General features: G+C 46.7%; 3 protein-coding genes across 9 annotated transcripts in view; all 3 read left to right on the top strand.

Annotated features, from left to right (window-relative positions):
• Positions 1-168: 168 nt before the first annotated feature.
• Positions 169-3,316, top strand: LOC133142898 (multiple inositol polyphosphate phosphatase 1-like). Its single transcript, XM_061264523.1, has 7 exons — positions 169-728; positions 951-1,142; positions 1,459-1,653; positions 1,734-1,831; positions 2,152-2,282; positions 2,348-2,481; positions 2,540-3,316. The coding sequence occupies exons 1-7, from the start codon at positions 311-313 to the stop codon at positions 2,794-2,796; spliced, it is 1,425 nt and encodes a 474-aa protein (XP_061120507.1). The 5' UTR covers positions 169-310; the 3' UTR covers positions 2,797-3,316.
• Positions 3,317-3,465: 149 nt separating this feature from the next.
• jakmip3 (Janus kinase and microtubule interacting protein 3) lies at positions 3,466-10,517 on the top strand. 7 transcript variants are annotated; one of them, XM_061264513.1, is made up of 23 exons: positions 3,466-4,251; positions 4,673-4,858; positions 4,996-5,238; positions 5,385-5,630; positions 5,888-6,088; positions 6,230-6,343; positions 6,581-6,736; positions 6,802-6,918; positions 7,297-7,332; positions 7,417-7,488; positions 7,619-7,723; positions 7,852-7,980; positions 8,067-8,150; positions 8,367-8,429; positions 8,516-8,614; positions 8,692-8,790; positions 8,872-8,925; positions 9,046-9,111; positions 9,173-9,241; positions 9,314-9,391; positions 9,448-9,681; positions 9,769-9,894; positions 10,238-10,517. In XM_061264513.1, the coding sequence occupies exons 2-22, from the start codon at positions 4,724-4,726 to the stop codon at positions 9,883-9,885; spliced, it is 2,517 nt and encodes an 838-aa protein (XP_061120497.1). In that variant the 5' UTR covers positions 3,466-4,251; positions 4,673-4,723; the 3' UTR covers positions 9,886-9,894; positions 10,238-10,517. The 7 variants fall into 7 exon arrangements, 4 of the variants coding, with proteins under 4 accessions (XP_061120497.1, XP_061120496.1, XP_061120499.1 ...); XM_061264512.1 differs by having other exon boundaries at positions 8,872-8,931; XM_061264515.1 differs by lacking the exons at positions 9,769-9,894; positions 10,238-10,517 and having other exon boundaries at positions 8,872-8,931; positions 9,173-9,233; positions 9,448-9,588.
• An 825-nt stretch (positions 10,518-11,342) lies between these two features.
• Positions 11,343-19,076, top strand: part of LOC133171395 (WD repeat domain phosphoinositide-interacting protein 4-like) — a 140,356-nt gene continuing 132,622 nt past the window's right edge. Inside the window, exons 1-2 of the mRNA XM_061304732.1 lie at positions 11,343-11,645; positions 15,274-15,376. The gene's annotated coding sequence lies outside the window, so the exon portion shown is untranslated. The remainder of the gene's footprint in view (positions 11,646-15,273; positions 15,377-19,076) is intronic.

The following is a 19,076-nucleotide window of genomic DNA, read 5'->3' as shown; positions in this document are numbered from 1 at the left end:
TGTTGAATAGTGGGCGCTTTAGTTTATCTATAGAGACGTGGCCCGCGTTGTTCACTGCGCCTACAATCGCATGATAGTGCATTTCCATTTCGACGACTACTGCAGAGCGCGAGTTTTAGGAAGTGGCCGCTTAAGTGTAGGTAATGAGCCGTGGCCGCCGTAGTGCGCTTTCGTTTTCCCTATTGAGACGTGGCCCGCGTTGTCCGACAGCTGTGGGGTTGAAAGATCAACTACCCGGAAAATCAGCACAGCCAACCAAGGCGCCACTATGCGGCAAACCGAACGAGTCCCATAAGGCACAAAAAGAAAAATGCTGTCAGTCTTCTTCAAGTCCGTCGTCATTGTTCTCTTGACAAGCCGCCTCGGCGGCTGTTCGGCGGCGGACGTGCCAGACTTTGCGGCCCACTTTGGCTCCAAGACACGCTACGAGGACGCCGCCCTGTATCGGAGGCGGCTGGCCGACACCTGGGCCGACATTCGCACGGACCCGGGACCACTCCTGAGGACCCCGAGCGGAGAGCGCTGCTCCCCGGCGCACCTGACAGCGGTCGTGCGCCACGGCAGCCGCTACCCGACCGCTAAGAACATCCGCGCCATCCGCGAGCTCAGCGAACTGCTGCGACGATCTGAAGGCGAAGCCCAAGAAGGTGAACACGGCGAAGGCAGCGCCGCCCGGAGGCGGGACGTCTTGCGCCGCTGGGACATGTGGTACACCGACGACATGGATGGTGAGCACTGTCAAAAACGGAGGGTTGTCCTACAGCACCATACGCATTCATTAGACATTAGGTATATCCGGTGTTGTTTGCGATAGTTTAAGAGAAAGACAAAGACCAATCAGTGTGTAAAATGGTTGCTTGTGCACACCCCTTTTGAAATCACTGCCTGTTTTGGAATCAATAGATGGCCACTACGGAGCCATTTTGGATCTGGTTGTGAACCTCTTGCAGGTCAGCTGGTGGCCAAAGGCCGGGAGGACCTGCGGCAGCTGGCGATGCGTCTGTCCACGTTGTTTCCGTCTTTGTTGGGGCGGGAGTCGTTGCGTGGGGGGCGCGTCAGCGTGTTGACCAGCTCCAAGCACCGATGCGTGAGCAGCGCCGAGGCATTCCAGGAAGGACTTCATCTCAGAGCCAACATGACACGTAAGTCTCGCTGTCTGCTATGGAAACACATTTACATTTGTGGTGCCCCAGCATTATGGTTTGACTGAATTGAAGTGTGTGGCCCTTTTAACCTTGCATTGGGTCACGTTATGTCAAGGTACTGAAGTTGTTGCTGTTGTCGTTCTGACCCGGCCGCAGTACGCTTCCATAACTAGCAAATGGCCTTAAAATTCCTTTTGCTGTCTGATGACTGGAATGTTGCCCTCTTGCATTTTTGCATTATGATTCTGCCCCAAAGTCTTGGCATGGCACTCGAACGGAGGTGTGTTCCGTGTCTTTGCCTCACCTGGTATAGCGGTAAACTATCGCCACCGAGTGGATGACGGGCTGCTGCGCGCCTATGACGGTTGCCGTGGTTACGTGGAGGGCGTGGAGATGAACCGCACGGCGCTGGCCGAGGTCCACAAGTTCACGCGCGGCCCGGAGATGGCGGCGCTGAGGAAGAAAGTGGCCGACAGACTGGGACTTCCTCTCCGCGACTTCACGCCAGGTTATCGTGAGCGCCGTGCTGACACGCCTCGCGTCAAAGGATGGTGAGATAGTCAAAATAACTGGATGCGTCTCCTGCAGAACTTCTGGAGGCGGCGTTCTACCTTTGCTCGTACGAGCTGGCCATCAAGTCGCTGCACTCGCCCTGGTGCTTCCTGTTTGAGCCCCGTGACGCCGAGGTACCCCCGAGGACCCCCCATGTGCACCACGGCGCTAGCTCGACTCGACCCGACCTCATTATCTGCCATTGACGACGATATTACACACTGACGACGGTTTTCCACGGTGTGGGGTGCGGGTGGTTCTGCTGCAGCGCCACTGTGGGTTCAAACTCACAATTTTACACTTTTAAGATCATCCCAGTTTGCAGCCAACTGAAATTAGACACGGTACTTGGCAAAGGCTTGTTGAACATGAAAGAGGTCGTCGTGACGCGCTTTCGCCATTCAGCGCTTGGAATGCGAGGCGCGTTGACCAGGGGGCATCCTTGTGCCGCCAGGTTCTGGAGTACAAGTGTGACCTGAAGTTGTTCTGGAAGCGGGCGCACGGCCACACCATCAACCTGCTGGCCAGCTGCCCGCTTTTCCACCACATCTTCAGGACCCTCGACAAGGCCGGACGGCCGCGCAGGTCAGAAGAAGGCCGCTCGGCGGGCCAAAGGAACATGCTTTTAATGCGAAAGGATTGGTCCGCAGGGCCACCGACACCCCCCCGGATCCGGCCTCCTTCCTGATCGGGCACGCCGAGACGCTCCTCCCTCTCCTCGGACTGCTGGGCCTCTACAAGGACAAGACTCCGCCCACTGCAGCCAACTACCGCTCGCAGCATGGTAAGACGATGTCGTCCCGCTATACCCGCACCCATTGTGACGCCCCGGCCATCTCCAGGCCGACAGTTCCGTTCGAGCCTGATGGTGCCGTACGCAGCCAACGTGGTCTTGGCTCTGCTGGATTGCGCGCGAGGCCCCCGCCTGCAGCTGCTGGTGAACGAGACCCCTGTCCGATTCCCGGCCCTGCCAGACGAGGATGCGCCGCTGTATCGCGACGTGCGGGCGGCATACCGCCACCTGCTGGACGGATGTGACTATCAAAAGGCCTGCAGCGGCGGCGCTGCCGGCGGGCGCAAACCCAACACCGAGCTATAAAAGGTCCGCCGCGACCACGTGGAGAAAGGTGCTTGAGCGATGGCGCTGACAGACCGGCTGACAGGTTTTGTGCCTATGTTTCTTTTGTGATTGATTGATTGATTGATATAACTTTATTTATCCCACAGTGGGGAAAAGTTCTTGTCACAGCAGTAGTCCCTGTATGTCACTCCTGTCACAGTTTTAATGCTCTCCATGCGTCCCAAAAAAAGGGGGGGGGGGGGGCCTTGGGAAAGCCAAATAACTGAGCTGCAATGACAGTGAATTTCCACGTGGGAGAGGCATTTGTGAGTACTTTGTATGATGACGTTACTTTTGAGTATGCACTGTCTAAATCCTCGACCTTCCGGCTAAGCCCGGCTACATGGCCCCTCGGCTAAAGTCGATTAGCCATAGCTCATGACGGATTTGACCAAACTAGCGGGATATAATCGACGTTCCGTAAAATTCCTTTTACTGTGCCCAACAACAGCCTATTCAAGCTTAAATATACGATGACATTCTTTATTTTACGATTTAATTGAGCGTCAAGTCAAGTTTGTATAGCCCTAAATCACAAGCAGCCTCAAAAGGCTTCACATAGACAAAAATTGACAGTTATTCTCAAACCATCCACTGATCTTAAGCTCCCAAAAGGGCAAGGAAAAACTAAAAAAGAAACTGCCAGGGGAATATGAGAAACCTTGAGAAGGGACCACGGATGGAAGGATTCCCCTTTCAGGATCACCAAGTTCAAATGGATGCAGAGAACGTACAAATTTCACCTCCGTATTTCGTCCAAGTGGTGTTGCTGTACAATAGCGACCTTAGGCGCATGCGCCGTACATCGCGCAGAGGCCGCAAATACTGCAATACAGGAGTCACATCTGCCATCGACTAAAAGCCAGAACTCGAGTTTTTAGTTACTACTACTTTATTGTACGACAAATCACAAGTAATTTTTAAATACAACTAAATTGAAGTGGTGAATTTACCAAAACAAAAACCGGTTGTCCCTGTCTTATATGACGCAGTTTCAACCTGGCGGCAAGTCAATGACGCAAGCAAGTACGCTTCACGTTCTGCGGTTCGTAGGCTTGCACCCTCGTGCACTTTCCGTTGGTAGCCCACTGAGGGGCGGGCGTAGAGACTGGTACCAGTGTTTGGACAGAGCCTCGGAAGATGTGGAACAGGAAGTGGGGGAGGAAGAAGATGACAGCCTCTGAAGATGACAGGAGCTGCCGAAGAGTATCTCCTCCCAAACACAAAAGCTAACTGCGACATGAACGCACGTACTCCCTCATTTGTAAGGCGGCTCAGAAGTTCAGTCGCGACAGTACAGACAAACGAATGAACACAGTAGCTTGGCACATATTGCTTCCGAGCGAGCGAGCGAGCGCCTTGACGAAAGGAACCAACACGCAGACACGCACGCACTCACGATGCGATGCCCCAGGTCTCTTCTTGGAAAGCACGGTGAGTGCTGGCTGGCTGACTGACATAATGCTGCATGCGGTCTAAACCCGGAATTATCTCGCTTGGAATTTCCCAATTCCGACCTCAAGGCAAATGGCAACAACAGAGATGTCTGCTTCTGATAGAATTGTTCGTTCTTGTCGCTTATCACAACATCTTTGGACCTTCAGCAATCCTTGATTATTTCCCTTCATTTCCATGAAGACAGAAATGTGAACATCTCATTCATTTCACCAAATAACGTCACGCAGGTGGATAACGGCCGTCTCGGTCACGCTATGTTGCGTGACGCTGTTTTGAAGAACCAAATGAAATGAATAAGTCAAGCTAGATCTATGTTTATGATGTTGTAAATTACGGCACCGATTGAATTTGAGTCCAAAGCCAGTGGAAAACAGCGCTGTGTGTTTGTGCTCTCCAGGTACAAATGTTGTGATCTCTGACTGACGACTGGGCGAGACTCGAGTAAGAGATGTCCAAACGAGCTCCGGCAGGCCGGGCCAAGGCGGAGCGAACGGACGCCGTGGGCACCCTTCAAGCCGCCAATGATGAGCTGAGAGCCAAACTGATGGATGTCCAGTTGGAACTTCAGCAGGAGAAAAACAAGGTGAAGACCTCAACAGACAGACACTGCGTGGCTGGCTGGCTGGCTGGCTGGCTGGCTGGCTGGCTGCCTGCCTGCCTGCCTGCCTGCCTGCCTGCCTGCCTGCCCGATGTAGATTTGATGTGCCTGTGCCATGTCAGGTCAGCCGTCTGGAGAGAGAGAGAAGTCAGGAACTCCGGGCGGAGCACCACCGCGCCACCGCCGCCATGACGGAACTCAAAAGCAAACTCCATGAGGAGAAGCAGAAAGAGTTAGCCGTTACCAGGGAGACATTACTGCGGCAGCATGAAATGGAGCTGATGAGAGTGATCAAAATCAAAGATGGAGAGATCCAGCGACTGAATGCCTCGGTCCTCAGCCTGAGGGACGGCTCCATGGACAAGGTGATTCGTTCAATCCGTGTCTGACTTTCTGCACGCCATGTCGGGCTCCGATCCGGACGCTACTGTATTGTGTAGCTTGTCCCCAGTAAGCGTCGCGGCGCTCCGTTGCGGTCTCATCGGCCCGGTGTGGCGCAACGTCTGCTCAGGTGAGGAGCGGGGGCGCTTTGCTGGCGGAGGTGGAGGAGACGCGGCGGAGTTGGGAGACCGAGCGGTGTCGCCTCCACCAGGAGCTTCAGGAGCAACGCGGAGCAAAGAGGAGCGCGGAAGAAGCCCTGGCAGCGGCCCAGCAGGCCTGCCAGTCCCGAGCGGCCGAGCTCCGATCGGCTCATCACCAGCATCGGGAGGAGCTGAGCCGAACCAAGAGAGACTGCGAGAGGGAGATCCGCCGACTGGTAGGACTGATCAGATGCGCGCTGCGTGGCTATGTTCCCAATTTCGTTGTATACCTGCTGTGCAATGACAACTAAGGCACTCTATTCTATTCTATTTCACAAGAAGAAAACGGCCGGTTGCTCGCTTTGCTTTTGTCACAACAAAGGCGTTCTAGTCTATTCAGGAAAGAAATGGCCGGTTGCTCTCTTTGCTTTTGTCACAATTCTGCCAAATGAGTTTGCCCGCCCGCCTGAGCGCTCCCCGTTTGTACATCCAGATGGATGAGATCAAGCTGAAGGACAGAGCGGTTAGTGTTTTGGATAAAGCCCTGGGGCTACAGGCCGGCCACGCCCACCGCCTTCAGCTGCAGACTCAGGCTGCCGAGCAGCAGATCGCCGCCCTGAGGGATTCCCAAAGGGCGGGCCTAAACTATCCTGGAAGTGGGGTCAACGCCGCTACTAGCAATCCTCTTCATAGCGTAAGCCACCTCATCACACCCTTGCGGTACCCATGACTTAGTTCGTTGCTGCAGGAAGGTAGCACAAATACAGTTTTGAACTTTGAACGAGTGGTTGTGTGTGTGCGTGCGTGTGTGTGTGTGTGGGGGGGGGGGGGTTAGTCTCAGGAGGATCGGGACACGCGAAGGTTTCAGCTGAAAATCGCTGAGCTCAGCGCAATCATCAGGAAACTGGAGGATCGAAACGCCCTGCTTTCTGAAGAGCGCAACGAACTGGTAATTTATTGACGGCACGCTTGAAGGTTTGCGCTACGTTTGATGCACGCCATCCAGCGAGGCACCCATTGCGCTTGCTTATTAGTTGAGCGGCGCGGCGGCGAGTCGGTTGGCTGGTGGAAGATGTCTTTTATTGCGAGCCAAAGCCACGGTTCCGTTCAAACCAATGCAAAAGGAATGGATACGTTCTGGCCCGCGTGTTGCGCGTCTTTCACATCCCGCGCCTCATGCTTGCAGCTGAAGCGACTGAGAGAAACCGAGAGCCAGTTTCTGCCACTCCTGGACAAAAACAAACGCCTGAGCAGGAAGAATGAAGAACTCTCGCTGGTGCTGTGTCGCCTTGAAAACAAAGTGCGCTTTGTCACCCAGGAGAACGAGGAGATGGCAAGCTTGGTAAGTCGGCGCGGACAACGGCGGCGTGCCAACAAAGAGTCCACTGCCTTTGTTGTGTTCCACAGAGAAGGCCTAGTTCGCTCAATGACCTGGACCGCGGTTGCGGCCAGCAGGACGGTGAAATGGAGTTTCTGCGCCTTCAAGTTGTGGAGCAGCGGCACATCATCGACGACTTGTCCAAGGTCCTCAGGCGGGCGACTCGGGGCACGTACGGCAGCGCCGCGCTCGCTGTCGCCCGGAAAGCTTGGCCGGCGGCCGCCATCCAAAAAATTGGCCCCTTAAATCCCGTCCTTTCAAACAGGAGCATTGTGCGCACGCACGCGTTTGAACCCCCTTTAGACTTGCTTTGCCGTTATCAGCAGCTAAAAGCTCCCGTTTTGTCAGCGCCTTTGCCACTCGCTGTGCGCTGAAAACGACGGACTCGCCCCGCTGCTCAGCCCGCCAACCATGAGCCGCGAGCGCGACCTCATTGTCCGTAGGCAGCTAGTGGCAAAATGCACCCTGTCGCTTTTGGAAAAGACGAGTGTCCCTCGAATCATCGCCGGTGACGTGTTTTTCAGGCTCTGGAGACAGGAGCTCACGTCAGAAATGTCATTGTGAGTCGCGTTTGTTTCTGCGCCGGAGCCGTTCGTTCCCTTTGCATCCAAAGAATCTCAAAGGCGGATTATTTGTGTCGACAGGAAAGAGATTTGGTGCTACGATACCGACGTCGAGAATCTCTGAGGAGGAAACGGAGCGTGAGGTCCTGCAAGGTGAGTTCGTTTGTTTGCGGCTGCTTGGTGTTGCGCAAGATGCCTTTTTCTCGCTATCGTTCCTCTCGTCGATTCATCGTCAGGTGTCGCTTCGGTTTGTTCAAAGAGATGTTTGCTTCCGCGCCCGCAGGTCATCGAAACATTTTACGGCTACGACGAAGACGTGTCGGTGGACTCGGACGGATCGTCCTTGTCGTTTCACACCGACAGAACCCCCGACACGGAACCCGAAGAGGTAGCCCGCCATTTCTGCGAGCGTATTGCTGCCAAACGTTCCTCTTCAGCCCGGAGTTGGACTCGTCTTTGCGTCGCGGGTGCTTTGTCACCGGTCTGACTGATTCTGGTACTAGCGCTGTGTTGCAGGGGTGTGTGCGTGAGGAGGCGGAGCTTCGCTACCGCCAGCTGACGCAAGAATATCAAGCGCTGCAACGAGCCTACGCTCTGCTAGCCCAGACCAGCGGAGGGGACTACGACGCCGAGAAGGAGATCAAGGTGGCGCCCCTTCCCGCAAGCCCCGGCCGGCTCCCAGCCTCCCTGTTCTGACCCGAGGCTCCTCCTCCTCCTCCTTCTCCTTTCAGACCAGAGAACAGCTGATGGTTGAAATGGGTCACTATCAAAGCAGAGTGGCAGATCTGGAGTCAGCGCTGAAACAACAAGGACAGGTAAGCTCATCAATGAGCACACCTTTTTCTCAGACAAAATAGCTACATTCGTCAGTCACTCATTCGTCAGGCATTACTGGACCAACCCCCCCCCCCCCCCCCAACGTGGCTGGGAAAATGCGGGGAAAAGCAAATGTTATTTTCCATTCAACCAAAGAATTTGTGGGTGAAAATGACACAACTTTCCAAAGCTGTCCACGCGCTTGTCTCTTCTAGAATGTCAAGTGGGTGGAGGAGAAGCAGCTGCTGCGTCAGAGCAATCAGCAGTTGGCCGAAAAGGTGACGGAAAGAAAGGGGCTGGGCGGAGTCGCTTGGCGTCACGCCCGTCGGGAAGCCCCGCAGATGAGGTCTGACTGTCTTTTCAGGTCAGGCGGATGGAGGCGGAAGAAGCGCGTCTGAAAGAGCACATCCAGGATATCCGAGACCAAAACGAACTGCTTGAGTTCCGCATCCTGGAGCTGGAGGTGGGAAGACTTACACAAGCGTGTTGAGGCCAGAGATGTGACAGACGGACGGGTGGATGCATGCCTCTGCCTTTCAGGAGAGGGAGTGGCGCTCCCCCGTCTTGAAGTTCCAGCAAGTCCGTTTCCCAGACGGCCTCAGCCCTTTGCAGATCTACTGCGAGGCCGAGGGCGTGAGCGTACGTAAGGCGTCCCTCCCAACCCTAACCCTAACCCGAGGTCCCAGAGCGCCTTACATTGCTCCTTGCGCCTTTCCCCAGGACATCGTCATCAGTGATCTGATGAAGAAGCTGGACATCCTGGGCGATAACGCCGTAAGTGTATGTCAAACTCCTTATGTTCGCACTCCACGTGACTCGGCGGCTCAAATGTGACTTTTGGAAGGCTTTGCGCTGAAAGAAGCTTGTTGACGCTGTGCCTTTGGGCTCTTGCAGAATCTCACCAACGAGGAGCAGGTGGTCGTGATTCACGCCAGGACCCTTCTCACCCTAGCCGAGAAGGTAACGCACACGTCCACGCACGCTCTCGCATTCTGCTTATGTGACAGCAGCCTTTCCTCAGTGGTTAGAATCCATCGAAGGGACCAAGTCAGCACTTCAACAGAAGATGTTGGACATTGAAAGTGAGAAGGTAGACACGCGACATCAGCCAAGGAGAACTCCGGCAATGTACCCCAACAATTCTGACCTTGAGCTGTGCTAGGATATGTTCTGCAAGCAGAAGGGCTACCTGGATGAAGAGTTGGACTTCAGGAAGCGTTCCATGGACCAGGCTCATAAGGTAAGCCGCCCTCAAATCTCCCGCCGGACCACTGATGGACGAGGATTGCGGCCCAGAGGATCCTGGAGCTGGAGGCCATGTTGTACGAGGCGCTACGGCAGCGGGACTGCCCCGCCACGGACGGCGAAAAGGCCAGCCACGCTGGCGTGAATGACGTGCTGACGGCGGATCAGAGAGAAGAGCTTAGGAGCGCCGTGGACCAATGGAAGCGAGCCCTGATGTGCGAGTTGAGGGAGCGCGACGCTTGCATCCTCCAAGAGAGAATGGATCTGCTGCACAGCGCGCAACAGGTAAGGGCCCAAAGCCAGCCCGGCACTTGCTTACTTGCTTGCGCGCTTACTTGCTTTTGAAGGCCACTTTCCATTTGTCCGTCCTAGAGGAACAAAGAGCTGAAAGAATTCATCGAAGCTCAGAAGAGACAAATCAAACAATTGGAGGAGAAGTTTCTGTTTCTCTTTCTATTCTTCTCCTTGGCCTTCATTCTGTGGCCTTAACACCAGCTGGTGAGTGAGCTCCAGCGGCACCGCACTCGACACTTCCGATACACTGCCAGCCGGTCTCAGACGCTGGCAGACGCTCCAATGCCGACGAATACCCCCCCGCCACGGTGACCGAGGCACCGCCTCACACCGGCGCTCATTCAATCAGAAGGCAGGAAAGGCAAATTCACATGCAGGGCACTCATGAACCAGAAGATGGCGCCACAGAAAACGGTTGTTACCCCAAACGCGCACTAAGAAGGGTCAGAATAACAAGCGTCACACCGGCCAGCCGGGGCCACCCGTCCATCTATTTCTTCAGAGTACATTTTGCATCTAGCTCTGCTTTTCTGCTTCTGTTTTGAAGTGTGCGGCATCCTGCGACCAAAAACGCAGCCAACCCCAAAGCGGTTGACCTCAACGTCCCACCACCATGCCTACCAGAGCAGGTCAAGTGATGCTTTGGACATCCTCCCGTCTCAGATGCCCAAAAGTACTCTTTGCCACATCTGCGGAAATCTGGTGTCTTTTCAAAGGTGCAAATAAAGCCAGCGTGGGCGGAACATGCACGGCTTTGGTTTTTCTCGCTTTGTTTGTGCGACAGCTGTTGTGAAAATTTTATACAAATAAAGATGTATTGTATAGTACAGGTTTGGCCAAGCCACAGCTCCCCAACCGCATGCGGCTCTTTGCCTGGTTTCATGCGGCTCTATACCGTTTCTATCAACATTTGTGTTTTTTTTTTTTCTTTTTGTGCGTGTTGGGTTCACTTGAGTTCAATTTGGTATTTTCGTCAAAAGCGCATGAGGTGAAATTCCACAAAGTAGGAAGGGCAAGCCCATTCCAGTAAACTATTAATGTCAATTTTGAATAAAGGTTGAAAAAAAAAAAAACGTTATGCTAACGTTTAATTTTGGGGACACCGATTCATATAACAACGTAAAACATACATATTGTCATATAAAGCAGTTAACCAAATGTCCGATTTTTATGTTTTGAATGGCGAATATAAAAACAACTAATAAAACACCAGACAAGTTATAACATAAATGTGTGTTATAATAATTCAATAATGATTCGTTCACTCTCATTCACTGAAAAGATTCGTTCATTTTAAACGAATTATTCACTCACGAGCCGTTTTTAGACTTGAGGAGAGCGTGGTTAGTCTTCTGTCAGCGTCTTAGTCAGGAGTCTTTGCCTCTGTTATGATGGAACTAGTGTTCGAGACCTGCCCTTGGGCTGTATATTGTCAATTTTCTCTCACATCTGCATAATAGGAGTGGGAAGAAGACTTATTTAATTTATCTAAATCTATTTTGAGTGTGCGCCATTATTTCAACGCATAACTGTAAGTCTACCAAACAAAACAGCGGTTGCAATGTGACGTCTGGCACGTCGTAGTCACGTGACGCGGACGTTAAATCGATGGGCGGAACTTCTGCCGAAACTCAAATCCGTGGACAGAGTTAACTTGTTTAATGGGAGTGGGAAGAAGACATTTAATTTATTTAAATCTATTTTGAGTTTGCGCCATTATTTCAACGCATAACTGTAAGTCTACTAAACAAAACTGCGTCAGCCACGTCGTGGTCACATGACGCGAACAGACGTCGATGGGCGGAGCTTCCGCCAAAATTCTAATCCAAGGCGCGGCTCGCAACAGGTGTAGGTATTTAGGAAGGCGGCAGTGCGGAGCAACGAGACACAGCGACGACTAGCAAGAGAAACATTTTTATTTTCTGCTTGCAACAGGACCGTCTGGAGCGTACACGGTAAATACAACTCATTGTTTTTAAAAAGAAGTACCGTTTTTTTCCGTGTATTGTGCGCAATATTTTACTAATTTATTGTCCTAAAATCTGGGGTGCGTATTATACATGGGTACAAAGAAAAAAAAAAATATATATATATATTTTTTTTTAAATAAAGTCATGGTACAACAAAACCAACAACAGGACTGACCGACAAAGTCGTGGAACAAAAAGACAGGGTGACATTACCAAAGACAGGAACAGAATGACAGTAACACATGCAATGATCCAACGGTGAGCGAGGGGCAGACAGGACTTAAATACAAAACACGTTACATCGATTGAGGTGACACAGGAAGAGCGGGGTGACACGAACAGAAACTATGGCAACCTAGACACATAGCAAAACTGGGGACGAGACATGACAAATCTCCCCCGAAATAAAACTCACCTTTCTTCTTGTTTGTTGTCAATCGCGCATCGCATTCAGCCATCCTGCCCAACACACTTAGTAAAATTCATAATTGACGACACATCGTTTGATGCGATGGTGCAATCCTCGATGGTGTGTTATTGTCAAATATTGTTTGTTTTTTAATCTCCATCGCGGACCGGACGTCATACGGAGGCCGCCATTACAGATGCGCAGAACGGTTGCGCAAGACACGTCAGCTATATAAAGAGCGAGAGTTCAGTTCTCCACCTATTAGTTTCAATTCACAGTTTAATTAGCAGTTTCAATCAGCAAATAACAAAATGCGTATTACAGGTAATATTTTATTTCACAACGCTTTGCCTTGTTCCTTTCGTCTCTGCTGTTCATTTCAAACACGCTCCATACGACCGCAATGCTCTTGTATCAGACGCTCGCTCGATCACCTGCTAGTTTGCCGTCTGTCACAATGTACCCTACACAAATCCGAAACATTTGTTGCGGCTCCGAGTCACGACGAGGGGCAAGTTTTGGTTTCCAAGGGTGTTTTTATTCCTCTTCAACGTCTCTCCCATACAGAGCCGCCGTGTGCGCACGGAGCGCGGTGGTGCGTTTAGGGGCAGTCGGAGAAATCAACGCCAACAAAAAAAATGACATCCAGCCTAGTTAAGACCATACCAAAGACTTTAAAAATGGGACCCATTGCCTCCCTGCGTGTGTGACGATCTTTGGGACTTAAAAAAAAAAAAAAAAAAAAATTAAGAATTTTTTTTTAAAAAATTCATAAAAATTGGGTGCGTATTATACATGGGTACAAACTTTTTTCCAGCATCAGCATGCCATTGTTAGGGGTGCGTACTATACATGGGGGCGCACTATACACGGAAAAAAACGGTACTTTTGTTGCCCTGAAAAGCGAGTGAGTGTGGCGGTTGGGGGGGGGGGCGTCGAACTCGGCGTCGAACTCGGCGTCGAACTCGGCGTCTGCTGCCTGCCACAGACGCCGAATTTCGACGATTCTCCCTGGTCAACGGTTGTAAATGATCGCGTTGATTAAAAAAGTGAACTTTGTTTAACTCAAATTTACCGTTTTAGATAATATTACGCCGCAGTCATGTGACGCGGACGTGACGTCGGTGGGTGGAGCTTCCGCCAAAATTCAAATCCGAGGACGCGGCTCGCAACTGGACGTAGGAAGGCGGCAATGCCGAGAAACGCGACACAGCGACGACTAACAAGAGAAATATTTTTATTTCCTGCTTGCAACTGGACCGTCTAGAGCAGGGGTGGGCAAACTACGGCCCGCGGGCCACATCCGGCCCACGGGACCGTTTAATCCGGCCCGCCAACCCTGAACAAATTGTATTATTAAACTTTTTTTTTTTTTTGGTCATTTTGCCTGCAATGACTGCGTTTTCCCAGTAGATGGCGAAGCGCTCGCCTGCGCATTTACTACCAGAAGCCGTGTCAGAAAGCTCGGTGCACACTCACAAGTGCGTGTACGTACTCAGTAGTACGGACTTGGCGCACTCTCGCTCTATTCGTATCAGTCCCGAATTTAGAGCGTGGGCTTTGACGACAGCATTCTTATAATTCGCGCGCTGAGCTTTCAGATGCAGTTTTGCGCTAAAGCCACCCACAAACCTTCCCCTGGAATCCTTCCATTAAAATGAGTGGCCCGAAAAAAAGAAGTGAGTGCCGAATGTTAAAAAAGAGTGGCCAATTTGGCTCGACGTACGTGACGTGACGTTCAGCCACATCAACATCAACCCGTCACAGATCAAGGTAAACGGACCAACACCTCGGATCTCGCCTAAGAATTGCCACAACAAATTTTACTCCAGACTATGACGCACTAGCAAAAAAGGGAGACCAACAACACTGTTCCCACTGAAAATGAACGGGAGGCTCTCAAGTTTATTGTAAAAAAATGCATTTTGAATATGATTTGTACACATAGCAGGGATTGAAACTAGCGACCATTCTCATTTTCAAACAATGCAGGATGCTCAAGGACATTGATGCACCACCTATTTGCGACTAATCTTAACCTGTAAAGTTCTTAAGGCTTACTTTAAGGAGGTGTTTCCCGTTTCCTCACCTCTGTTACCAGGTGTTTGCGAGTTAAAACTCTGCTCTGATTTTCAGATACCCCTCACCGTGTTGCTGTTTTGATTACTTTATTTGGATGTATGCTTTCACCGATTCTTCAAGATGATATATTTGGTCAGAATGTTTGCCGTTTGATGTGATCTCATAAGATAAACATCTTTCATTAATCTGACCTGCAGGCACTGAAGTGATGGAGATTGTTATTCATAATAACAGTGTCGTATTTTATGAGAATCACTGATAGCAGTTTTTTTGTGAATTATTATTTTTTTAATGCTGTTAATAAATGCATTTGTTTTCAAAAAAATTGTTTGGAATATCCATGCTTTACTACCTACTAAAGGCCAAGATCTTTTATGCAATGACCTTTACAGGTCGCTTATATGACTTCACACAACGCCTACGTCCATCTGCTCCTGGTCCGGCCCTCCGGTCCAAATTTAGAACCCAGTTCGGCCCGCGAGTCAAAAAGTTTGCCCACCCCTGGTCTAGAGCGTACACGGTAAATACAACTCATTGTTTTTAAAAAGAAGTACTTTTGTTGCCCTGAAAAGCGAGTGAGTGCGCCGGCTACGTCGCACTCTGCGTCTGCGGCCTACCACAGAGGCCGAATTTCGACGATTCTCCCTGGTCAACGGTTGTAAATGATCGCGTTGAATAAAAAAAAGTGAACTTTATTTAACTCTAATTTACCGTTTTAGATAATATTACGTTGCAGTCAAGTGACGCCGATGTGACTTCAATTGGCGCTACTCCCGCCGAGATTATAATTCGTGGGCGCGAATACAAACTCGGCGATTATCAACAGAAATATCTTTAATTTCTGCTTGCAACTGGACCGTCTAGAGCAGGGGTGGGCAAACTTTTTGACTCGCCGGCCGAACCGGGTTCTAACTTTGGATCGGAGGGCCGAACCAGGTGCAGATGGCCGTAGTGTTTAAAGAGATTTACTTTTGTGTAGTTTGACTAAAGTTGTCGATGTAGCTAGCGTCCAGTGTAATAGCAATGTGTAGCTGAGTAGCTAACCCTATCTGAAACGTAGTTGCGTTGTATCTGCGTATGTTGGTTGAGGCTAAATGTTAACGTTTAATTTCATTCCATTAGGTTCAACGTTGTTTGTTTGCTGTATGTTTTCCACTGTAAGAAGAAGAATGTAAGAAGAATGACTATACAAATCAATTGGAGGCTTGCTTCATTGATCACAACCGTGAGTACCCCTTTCTTCCTCCATTTATGTTCAACACTATTTCATGTCTAACAGTAATTTTTGTAACACATAACCATAAGTAAATTGAGTGTGGGCACTCTCAAATTAACATATGTGATTATACTGTGTAATCTGTCACCGAGTATATTGTTGCAAAGTAATATAAGAAAATATCCAAAATTGTAATTCAGAATAGTTTTCAAAAGAAGGCCATTATAATTATATACAAATCTGATTACCCTGAACGTAATAACAAGCTATTTCTTAAATCCCAAATTCTTCAATTCAAAGATTTGGTCGATTATCAGACTTCTCAAATGATGCTCAAAGCGAAGCTAAACTGTCTACCCCAAAAATATTCAAAAAACTTCTATCAATTCAACTAAGTGTTTAATATGGCCTATCAGGGCTGAAGTCAAACTTTGGCACCATCATGTGGTGAAATGAGGAATTGCAGCACTTCCAATTTTGCCTGGGAACAAACGGATTAAATAAATCTTACTTCTCTTCTTGTCACTCCTTCTCAAACAAGTAAATTGCCCTAAAATAGACGCCTAAATTAGGTTGATTTATAGACCCTTAGGTTGATTTATAGACCTAAAGTAGACGTTTAAAATAGGTTTATTTATAGATCTGAAATAGGTTAATTTATAGACCAGAAATAGACGTCTAAAATAGGTTGATTTTTTAGATCTAAAATAGGTTGATATATAGACCTAAAATAGACGCCTAGACTAGGTTGCTTTATAGACCCTTAGGTTGATTTATAGACCTAATGTAGACGTTTAAAATAGGTTTATTTATAGATCTAAAATAGGTTGATTTATAGACCAGAAATAGACGTCTAAAATAGGTTGATTTTTAGATCTAAAATAGGTTTATATATAGACGCCTAAATTAGGTTGATTTATAGACCCTTAGGTTGATTTATAGACCTAAAGTAGACGTTTAAAATAGGTTTATTTATAGATCTAAAATAGACCAGAAATAGACGTCTAAAATAGGTTGATTTTTAGATCTAAAATAGGTTGATATATAGACCTAAAATAGACGCCTAAATTAGGTTGATTAATAGACCCTTAGGTTGATTTATAGACCTAAAGTAGACGTTTAAAATAGGTTTAATTATAGATCTCAAATAGACCAGAAATAGACGTCTAAAATAGGTTGATTTATAGACCTAAAGTAGATGTTTAAAATAGGTTTAATTATAGATCTCAAATAGACCAGAAATAGACGTCTAAAATAGGTTGATTTTTAGATCTAAAATAGGTTGATATATAGACCTAAAATAGACGCCTAAATTAGGTTGATTTATAGACCCTTAGGTTGATTTATAGACCTAAAGTAGACGTTTAAAATAGGTTTAAGTATAGATCTCAAATAGACCAGAAATAGACGTCTAAAATAGGTTGATTTTTAGATCTAAAATAGGTTGATATAGACCTAAAATAGACGATTTATAGACCAGAAATAGACGTCTAAAATAGTTTGATATATAGACCTAAAATAGACGCCTAAATTAGGTTGATTTATAGACCCTTAGGTTGATTTATAGACCTAAAGTAGACGTTTAAAATAGGTTTGTTTTTAGATCTAAAATAGGTTGATATATAGACCTAAAATAGACGATTAATAGACCAGAAATAGACGTCTAAAATAGGTTGACTTTTAGATCTAAAATAGGTTGATATATAGACCTAAAATAGACGCCTAAATTAGGTTGATTTATAGACCCTTAGGTCGATTTATAGACCTAAAGTAGACTTTTAAAATAGGTTTATTTATAGATCTAAAATAGGTTGATTTATAGACCTAAAATAGGTTGATTTATAGACCTAAAATAGTCAAAACTAAACTGTCGAGGTAGGGTCATTCAACAAAGTTTCCCAACCCTTATTAATTTGCAAAATCTTGATCTTGGCTCAATTTACTAGACGTCTAAATTAAAAACATTAAATATGATCATATTTTGGAATTTTGAAGTCTGAACAAGCCGTAAGTTGTATAAATAATGCACAGAAGTTGTTTGGGTTTAACAAGCATATTGATCCGTACATGTGAATTGGTTATTCCTGTACCACTGATAAAGATAAAATTAAGTTGATTTTCAGACCAAAAATAGACGTTTAAAAAAGGTTGATTTCTAAACCAAAAATTGACTAAACAAGGTTGATTTTTAAACCAAACATAGATGTATTAAATAGGTTGAATTTTAAACCAAAAATAGACGTCTAAAAAAGGTTGATTTTTAAACCAAAAATAGACGTCTAAAATAGGTTGAATTTTAAACAAAAAATTGACGTCTAAAAAATGTTGATTTTTAAACCAAAAATAGACGTCTAAAATAGGTTGATTTTTAAACCAAAAATAGACGTCTAAAAAAGGTTGATTTTTAAACCAAAAATAGACGTCTAAAATAGGTTGATTTTTAAACCAAAAACAGACGTCTAAAATAGGTTAATTTTTAAACCAGAAATAGACGTCTAAATTAGGTTGATTTATAGACCCTTAGGTTGATTTATAGACCTAAAGTAGACGTTTAAAATAGGTTTATTTTTTGATCTATAATAGGTTGATATATAGACCTAAAATAGACGATTTATAGACCAGAAATAGACGTCTAAAATAGGTTGATTTTTAGATCTAAAATAGGTTGATATATAGACCTAAAATAGACGCCTAGATTAGGTTGATTTATAGACCCTTAGGTTGATTTATAGACCTAACGTAGACGTTTAAAATAGGTTTATTTATAGATCTAAAATAGGTTGATTTATAGACCAGAAATAGACGTCTAAAATAGGTTGATTTTTAGATCTAAAATAGGTTGATATATAGACCTAAAATAGACGCCTAAATTAGGTTGATTTATAGACCCTTAGGTTGATTTATAGACCTAAAGTAGACGTTTAAAATAAATCTAAAATAGGTTGATTTATAGACCAGAAATAGACGTCTAAAATAGGTTGATTTTTAGATCTAAAATAGGTTGAAATATAGACCTAAAATAGACGCCTAAATTAGGTTGATTTATAGACCCTTAGATTGATTTATAGACCTAAAGTAGACGTTTAAAATAGGTTTATTTATAGATCTAAAATAGACCAGAAATAGACGTCTAAAATAGGTTGATTTTTAGATCTAAAATAGGTTGATATATAGACCTAAAATAGACTCCTAAATTAGGTTGATTTATAGACCCTTAGGTTGATTTATAGACCTAAAGTAGACGTTTAAAATAGATCTAAAATAGGTTGATTTATAGACCAGAAATAGACGTCTAAAATAGGTTGATTTTTAGATCTAAAATAGGTTGATATATAGACGCCTAAAATAGGTTGATTTATAGACCCTTAGGTTGATTTATAGACCTAAAGTAGACGTTTAAAATAGATCTAAAATAGGTTGATTTATAGACCAGAAATAGACGTCTAAAATAGGTTGATTTTTAGATCTAAAATAGGTTGATATATAGACCTAAAATAGACGCCTAAATTAGGTTGATTTATAGACCCTTAGGTTGATTTATAGACCTAAAGTAGACGTTTAAAATAGATCTAAAATAGGTTGATTTATAGACCAGAAATAGACGTCTAAAATAGGTTGATTTTTAGATCTAAAATAGGTTGATATATAGACCTAAAATAGACGCCTAAATTAGGTTGATTTATAGACCCTTAGGTTGATTTATAGACCT

Source organism: Syngnathus typhle, linkage group LG18, assembly GCF_033458585.1.
Source record: "Syngnathus typhle isolate RoL2023-S1 ecotype Sweden linkage group LG18, RoL_Styp_1.0, whole genome shotgun sequence".
NCBI classification, from domain to species: domain Eukaryota; kingdom Metazoa; phylum Chordata; class Actinopteri; order Syngnathiformes; family Syngnathidae; genus Syngnathus; species Syngnathus typhle.
Note: the sequence above shows the minus strand (reverse complement) of the source record. Positions and strands in the feature narration are given on the sequence as shown.

Coding starts and splice junctions, on each gene's coding strand:
- LOC133142898 (XM_061264523.1), top strand. CDS start 311: ATGCTGTCAGTCTTCTTCAAGTCCGTCGTCATTGTTCTCTTGACAAGC. Junction 2,283..2,347: donor AAGGCCGGACGGCCGCGCAG/GTCAGAAGAAGG, acceptor ATTGGTCCGCAG/GGCCACCGACACCCCCCCGG. Junction 2,482..2,539: donor CAACTACCGCTCGCAGCATG/GTAAGACGATGT, acceptor GGCCATCTCCAG/GCCGACAGTTCCGTTCGAGC.
- jakmip3 (XM_061264512.1), top strand. CDS start 4,724: ATGTCCAAACGAGCTCCGGCAGGCCGGGCCAAGGCGGAGCGAACGGAC. Junction 5,239..5,384: donor GGGACGGCTCCATGGACAAG/GTGATTCGTTCA, acceptor ACGTCTGCTCAG/GTGAGGAGCGGGGGCGCTTT. Junction 9,242..9,313: donor TGGACATTGAAAGTGAGAAG/GTAGACACGCGA, acceptor GAGCTGTGCTAG/GATATGTTCTGCAAGCAGAA.